Consider the following 7874-nt stretch of genomic DNA (forward strand, 5'->3'; position numbering starts at 1 on the left):
CTGGCCACCCACGAGCAACACAAAGGTTCTCCCTTCTTCCCCTGCCTTTCCAGCTGCTTCACCAAGACCCTGCATAGCATCTCAGCAGCATTCCCTATGATTCCCTTGAGCAGACTCAGCGCTGTTGACATTGGGTTGATTGCATACATTGCTCTGTAAGGTGTCTTCACCTTTGCAGCATTGCCAAGAAGTTTACTGGAAACCTCTCCAGGTGTTCACCAGCAGAGGGGAGGGATAGGGGGTGATTAGGACCAAATCCTTCCTACTCTGACATGTGCAGACACAAGTGTGTGTGTGTGTTTTCCCAAGCAGCACCATTGCTCAAAGCGCAGGTTATTTCTTTATTTCTCTTTGCTTCTCCAGAGATCTCACCCCAGGAGCTCCAGAGAAGCCACTTTTCTTGCAGAAAGTGGCACATCACCCCTCAAGAGTGTGCCAAGGCTCTGTTGCTCCCCTAGACCTTGCCGAAGCTGTGCCTGCACAGTGCTGGTCTTCCAGTGCTCCCCCCACCTCCTTGCGCCACATAGGCACCCGCCCACGACTGATGTCCTGATGTCATCTGGTGGCAGGGTATATCTGGAGGAGAAAAGACACCTCGAGACTCTTTCTACACAGGCTGCAGGACAGGAGTTGAATGATTTGGAAGAGGAGCCTTTGGTAATGTAAGTGTTCTCCAGGAGCTCAAATCAATAAGGGGGGCAGGGGGATGAAAAAGGAACTGGCTACAAAACCAGGGGGAGAGAAAAGTCCGTAAAAAATCCTATGGGGAAGAAAATCTGGATGTTTGAACTTGGAGAGCGCGAACAGATCCAGTAGCTAGGAGAGGAAGTTGTGGTTCTTCTGTGTTTGTTTTCTGTTTCCTCTAACATTAGGGCAGGTGCTGGAGCTCAGTTTCCTGGCTGTACAAGCAGCTTTGCTCTCTGCAAGGCTGCTTATTTTCCCATGCTGGGCACCCCTTGGTCAGGGTTCCCTGGAATCCCCTTGGTTTGTGTCTGCAACTTGCTGAGCCTACAGGTGAGCAGTATAGGGGGGCTCCTGAGGAGCAGCTGGGACAGGCAGCTGGTGTTTCCTGCTGTGCTGCCCAGCTGTACATGCAGGAAACATCAGTGGGGAGTTTGTAACCTGTGATGCTGTACCTCTGGTGTTACTGAATCCCTTCTTTCAACTAGGATAGTCTTTCGAATTATTTCCATTTGGGAATATAGTTCTACTTTAAATGAGTTTCTGTCTTTCAGAGTGCATTCTCTTTCACCTGTTCTTGGTCTTAAAACAGCTGCTAGAATGAAGGGTTTGAGATCCTGTGTAAAACACAGGAGCAGAAAGGGCTGGACTTGTGTGGACTTTTTCCATCACTGTGATTAGCCAGCTCAAGCAACTGAGACTGGAGCTATGAGACTCCTCAAAGGCATCTTACACTGGATACAATACTTCCTGTTGAAAGCTTGCCTGCAAGGATGATGCTAGTGGCTCTTATGAGGTCGGGAGCTGAGCATGCAAGAAGTCCATCAAAAAGAATGTGCAAACAAGGGTATTTCCTCCTGGTTGCTGTCTACTTCCCATGTATCCCTGAATGGAGTGCCATGGCTCAGGGAGATTCTGTGTCTGACACCCCTGAGACAGCATAAGACAAGCACACATGGAGAAGTCTGTATTTTTGAATGTTTTGGACAGGGGAAGATGAGTTCCTACACCAAAATTGTCTGAAGAAGATCAAGTGAGGTATCTACATTATCTGCCAGGGACATTTTCCACAGAGAATCAGAGATTAAGGACAGGACAGATTAAAGAGTCAGCATTTGTCAGTAGTATTCAAGCCCCTTTAAATTCAAAGAAAATTAAAATAAGGATGATTAACCTGGACAACAACCTGGAGGTGGGATTTCTGACGCAACTGAGATAAGCCCATTAATGTGTATTAGGTATAATTAGCATTCCCACGCAAGCAAAGCTCTTGCCCAGAGGATTAAACCCTATCTGAGCAGAAATGCTGTCAGGGGCAATTAAGTAACACCTTGTCAGAGGAGGGGGCAGAGGAAGTGCATGGCAGAGGATCTTATGCCTCAACAGCTTTAGCATCCACAGCCATCAGCTCTTGTCCAGGAGCTGCACCCCAGTGCTGGCAGAAGCAAAAGAGACCTGACAGACAAGGAAGCACTGGGAGGAATCATCATAGCACTTGCAGAGATCTAGAGGAGATCAAAACATTTGATCTGATACCAAGGACTATTGGAGTAACCAGGTACGGTAAGACAAAAGGCTGTGAAGAAGATGCTATTGGCATTTCTTTCATATCTGTGATCCTGGGGTGCTGGTCTGGCTGTATGTAGGGGCAGTTGGTTTCCAAGATGTGGGAACTGGGGTAGATTCCATGTTGTGGGTCAGGGCCCATTCCAGCATGAATGGAGAAATCTGACTGTGCACCACTAGCTCAGTGGTGAGAGAGCAGCTTGATTCCTACTGCAAAATATGGTTGTTCTGTGGCATTAAGGTTGCTTTCCATCCTCAGTAAAATCTTTTAGTGATGCATGGAGAGAATGGGTAGAGGGAAGTTAGTAAGGGAGAAGTTAGAATTGTCCCTTACTGAAAGTTTCATTGAGTGCTCTTTTTTGAATTCATGCAGGTGAGAGAGGATGAAGTGTGATTTGGGCAGATAATTTTTCCTATCAAATCCTGGGTTATTGAGTAGCTGGTAGATGGATACAACTAGTTTGGATTGGGGGAAAAGGAAACTCCAAGTACTGAATCTTCCTCGTCTGTTAAGTAAAGGTCAGGGACAAGGTGTGGACCCTCAAAGACATTTTTGTGATTAAGGTATCATGCTGGCAGACAGCAGGGGTTGGTGAAGCAGGGCAAGAATTCAGTTGGAGATGGAGCTCAAATGCATCTTGCAAATTTTGGATGTCAGTCCTAAGGGATGGAAATCTGTTAGTTGGTTTGTTTTTTCTGTTGTACTTTTGGGAGTAGCCCTTGAGAGGGCTACTTTGATGTCAGATTGACATGGTGCTTAAAAGTGGATGCGTGTGCCTTGTAGTACAGGAAGGGTATCTAATGCAGACAGACAACCTACTAATGAGAATTGCACCTGAGACAGTAGCATAATAATGTACTTCGGGCATTAGCAGACATGCTAAAAATGAAGCAGTTTTTTGATGCAAAGCATTTTGTTGTAGGGCAGTACCATCTGAATTTCTCCCATGCTGAGTAACAGTGAGGCACCAAATTCTGTCTTTGTTTTTGAGCCAAAGTGCCTTCACCTCTCAGTTTGGCTCTAAAAAACCATGAGTCAAAAGATTTCATCACCAGCAAGGATGAAATCCAGCAGTGCAGTCCAGGTGATACCTATCACTGTACCCCCAATCTCACTCTGTAGCAGATGAAGGTGACACTGTTTGCCTGTCCTAACACCCTGCTGTGGGGATAAATCTGTAAATATTGGGAGACTGTTCAGGTGCTTCAGAGATGGCAGGCAAAGAAGTAACTTCTACAGTTTGAGCTGATCCCTGTGTTTGTGGGCACAGCGTGTGCTTAGGAAGCATTGTGTTACTTGCGGAGGAATAGCATCTGTGCATACTTCAGCTGCAGACACAACCATCTGCTGCTCCATTTGGGGCTGCTGGAACCTGTCCAGTCTCTTGCTTGGGATATTACAGCTGAGACAGAAGCCTGACCACAAGCGACAGAAGAACTATCATTTGGAACCATCCTTCTGCCACCACAGATGGAAAGATGTCCTGGGTGAAGTATTCCTAGACTGCCACAAATACAGAAATATGGCTCTTCACCTTGCATTGATGTGCAAGTGACACAGGAAGATTGCTCAGATGATCTTTCTCTTTCTATCTGAGGCTTTGCTTTCCAGCACTCTGGCTATTTCTGGACAGTCAAATACATGAACCCTCTTTAGATTAAGGAAAAGAAAATCTTTGATGGCATTTATAGTTCTGAGATTAAAAGTCCCGAGTGTCGCGGCAGGTGATGTTGGGGATTAAGCCAGAGTACTACGGTGATATAATGAGATTAGTCTTTAGTACCAAATCCTGAAGTTAATTCCATCAGCGATTATATCAGCCTGGATGCACAGGGACGAACACCTGGAGATAGGAGATATGTAGCAGTCATGAGGAAGAACGTGACTTCAAGGAAGGGAGAAAAAAATTGCATTTATTTTTATCCATAAATACACTTGCTCAGACCATTCTACCATACTAATTAGACAAAATTTAATGAAGGGCTGGAAGCTCCCCTTTGGGCACTTCTGAGACTTATTGTTGTCTTCTCAGGGAAGGAAGCAAAAAGTTCAAAGTGCAGCAGTTCAGCCCTCTAAGGCAGGAGAGGTGTCTCCCAAACAAAAATTGCTCCTTAAGAACTGTTTAGCCCCTGTGAAGTGGAGCTTGGCTCATGTACAGTGTCATGAAGAGAGGTCAGCATATGTAATATAATTTTCAAAAATATCAAAATGGCCACATCCTGGGGAAAGTTACTCTTCTAAATACTCTGCTAAATCCTGCATAATTAACTTCTGCATAAAAGACTGTCTCCAAGCCTTAGCTTTCTCTATAATCTTTCAACAATCCTGTGCTATTTCCCATAAGTTTGGTATTGACAATCATGAAACCCTAACAGCAGCTCCACCCAGATAAAGGGCCCATCTAGCTCAACATCCCATGTCCATCAGTGTTCATCAGATAGTGCATAGGCACAGGTATAAGAACAGGTGAAGTATATCATGATCATTCCCAAAGACAGGATATTTCTCTAAGCCATGCATGTGTCTTTGTCGTTCCTAGTCAGTAAAAACATCAGCACTGCTATTCCAAGGCTAACTAGAAAACAAACAACATCAGCATTAAGTTTTCTATTTTACCAAAACTGTGGGGCAAGCCGCTGCATCAACCTGTCTCCAAGAGTCCAGATGTTTTTGAGACAAAAGAAGGTGTGAGTCCCCATGACTTTGCAAGTCATTGCACCGTGGGGTTAAGTGTTTTTTGGCCTTAGCTCAAGTGTTCTTCGTTTGACATCTTAATTCTAGCATGCCAGATGAAAGGCAGTGCTACCCTGCTTAATTTGTATGCATTACAATCTTTCTTTATCTTTAATATCATTAACTTTAATCCTGTCACAATTATATTTTCCATAATTCTGTCAACTGACTACTGATACCTAGAAGAGATAAGCAGAGATAACCAGAGTGTTGTGTCAGTTCTTGCTGTTATCTTGCAGACAGAGGGATCTGAGAGAGGTGCGTGCCTGCTGCACACAGCCCAGCGATGAGTGAGACTCCAGCTGCCACCCTCAACACTGGAGATGCTGCTCCAGCTGGTTCCACCACACCACGCAAGGGGCCTCCCAAGTTCAAGCAGAGACAGACAAGGCAGTTCAAGAGCAAGCCTCCCAAAAAAGGAGTAAGAGGGTAAGGGAATTTTGGAAAGAGAAGAAACCATGCTAGTTGGGTGGCTCCCCACTCTAAGCTGGGCCTCTGCAATACCATCTTTCTCAGGCAAGGAGCCAGAAGGCTGCCTCCTGCCCCTTGGTGCCATCAGCTCTTCAACCTAGAGCTGCTTCCCTTCTTCTGCAGCCCACCTACCATTCTCATTCCTTGGCTGGGGGTTCAGGGCAGCTCCCCTATCCTTGCTGCTGGCCCGAACTCACTCCTTACCTGCTCTTTTCTCTCCTAGGTTTGGAGATGACATCCCAGGCATGGAGGGACTGGGCACAGGTAAGTTGTGCAGGATGCTGTTGTCGTGCCCTGCTTTAACACAAGTGCAGACAAACTTAATGATGAGAGAGGATTCTGGGGTGACCTCTTTTTTTCCCTGGTCTCTCTGCAGCTCTCAGAGTCACCTGGGAAGGCTAGTACTACCTCTGCAAGCTGCCACGTTCATGCTTATGCTCTCATACACTACTAGACAGAAAGGCCATTTAGACATGCTTCAATTTCTCAATACTCACATTTGGCTGTTAAAGTGCTTGTTTGTTTTCTGCTAATACTCTAGCTAAGAATTTCAGCAGCGTGAGGTTCCCAAAGAAATGCTAAGTGCCAAGCTATTAATACCAAAAATCACAGGAACTAAATCCCAGATGGTTAAGTATTTGTGTTGTCATCAGAATCCTAATTTTAAGAATTTTATGTACCCATCTGGGATTGAGAAACATGCACTGGATGAGCTGTAGCCAGTCAGAGCTTTGTAGGTATTGATAAGAAGAGAGTTACAGAACCCGTAGACCAAATTATTCATCATCAGATTTAAAGCTGCACATCTTCAAGGAGATCACATTTTGGTTACAGATAGTTTATAAGAATAGTAGAGACCACATAATTGGAATGAATTTTTACACCAGTTTACATAGTCACTGAAGAGACTGTAGGAAATGCTGGCTTGCTTTTTCTCACAGAGAGAAAAATACACTGATCTGGTTTGGTCTGACAGGTAGTATCAGATTTGAAATGCTCAACTGCTCATTTAACCCTCAGGTGGAGTCTCATTCTTCTTAATGTTTCCTGAATAAATCAGCCTTTCCATTAATAAAAAATAAATAAAAGGAATGCAGGGACCAGAACTCATTTCTAATTTTCTCTCTTTTGCAGATATCACAGTGATTTGCCCATGGGAAGCTTTCAGCCATCTGGAACTGCACGAGCTGGCCCAGTTTGGGATCATCTAACGTGTCAGCATCTCTACTGGTGTCACCTGGTGACTCCACAGATTTCAACATGGTCTTCACCACCTTTGACACTTATTTTTGGCCCTTGCATCCACCCACTTATGGGCAGAGTGGTTTTGTAAGAGCTAGTTATGAGAACGTCCTTTGCAGATTAATTTGGCAAAGTTATTTGGGACCCTGAGCAGACCTCATGTTCCATGTGATGAAACTATGAAAAATGTCTTAATGTCTCCCTGCACTATATTATTTCCTCTCTCACTGTCATAGATATTCAATATTTATGGAGATACAGGGAGGCTGTATTTGAACTTTGTCCCTGATTAGCTAAGACATTGTGTGCAGACCTAATTATATCAAGCCTATTCTGTTTTCTTCCTTCCCTCCCTGACAGCTTTCTATATAGAATTTCCATGGGTAGGTCTCCATGTTATTTGGGCCACCAATCATTTGCTGAGAGTACATCTGTAGAGAACAGCTTTAGGGTCGCCAGTCCAGACGTTAGTCAATCTTTCCATAGGAGAATCTTCTCCAGGGGTTCACCATAAGCAATGTGCTGCTAAGATTTACCTCATCAGCAAATGGGAATAAGGGCTTGCAAATGCTGTATGTGCTGTACTGCCCACAAGCCATGAAAGTCTGACTGTTATAATGTTAAGTGAAAATATGTGTCTGAGATCAATAGCTAAGTGAATTAATCCTCTTATTCATTCCTTTGTGCTTGCAATTCCGAAGAAGCAGCACTCCAAATGACGCTGTGTTTCCTCTCCTTTGATGGGATGCCCTGTATGACACTTGCACTGTCCCCATGCCCACACATACTTACTTGAGACATTTGCTCCCCAAGACATGCTTGCTGCTGGTTAGGAAGAGAGAGAATCATTATGATCTGTCAGCAGACTGCCAGCAGAAGATGGCATTGCATTAACTTCTCCCTCTTCCCTGTATTTAGCATGGTACAAGTCTCCCTTCACACTGCCCCCCATAAACAGGAAGGCTTTTCTTTCTTCCTCTGGCAACTTCAAGCTCTGGAGCTTGTCTGGACAAGCAGGCAAATGGTGCCCCCAGTGAGAGGTAACAGCAGAGCAAGTGAGGAGGCAAGAGAAGGGTAGGATGAGTACATGCAGGCAAGCATGGAGTGAATCCACTTAATACTATTGATCTGTGTCTCCTGGTCTCTGGTAGCCTGAATGCTGAGGAGTGGCAAGGCACCC

General features: G+C 44.9%; 1 protein-coding gene across 1 annotated transcript; it reads left to right on the forward strand.

Annotated features, from left to right (window-relative positions):
* Nucleotides 1–604: 604 nt before the first annotated feature.
* Nucleotides 605–7390, forward strand: PDE6H (phosphodiesterase 6H). The gene is made up of 4 exons (XM_008920224.3): nt 605–662; nt 5221–5410; nt 5676–5716; nt 6587–7390. The coding sequence occupies exons 2-4, from the start codon at nt 5268–5270 to the stop codon at nt 6661–6663; spliced, it is 261 nt and encodes an 86-aa protein (XP_008918472.1). The 5' UTR covers nt 605–662; nt 5221–5267; the 3' UTR covers nt 6664–7390.
* The last annotated feature ends 484 nt before the right edge of the window (nt 7391–7874 follow it).

This window comes from Manacus vitellinus, unplaced genomic scaffold (assembly GCF_001715985.3).
Source record: "Manacus vitellinus isolate BGI_N305 unplaced genomic scaffold, ASM171598v3 scaffold_5_pilon, whole genome shotgun sequence".
NCBI classification, from domain to species: Eukaryota; Metazoa; Chordata; class Aves; order Passeriformes; family Pipridae; genus Manacus; species Manacus vitellinus.

What these genes read in the sequence shown, in the direction of transcription:
- PDE6H (XM_008920224.3), top strand. Translation starts at nt 5,268, where the DNA reads ATGAGTGAGACTCCAGCTGCCACCCTCAACACTGGAGATGCTGCTCCA. An exon ending in CCCAAAAAAGGAGTAAGAGG is followed by an intron (nt 5,411 to 5,675) that starts GTAAGGGAATTT and finishes TTTCTCTCCTAG; the next exon opens with GTTTGGAGATGACATCCCAG. An exon ending in CATGGAGGGACTGGGCACAG is followed by an intron (nt 5,717 to 6,586) that starts GTAAGTTGTGCA and finishes TCTCTTTTGCAG; the next exon opens with ATATCACAGTGATTTGCCCA.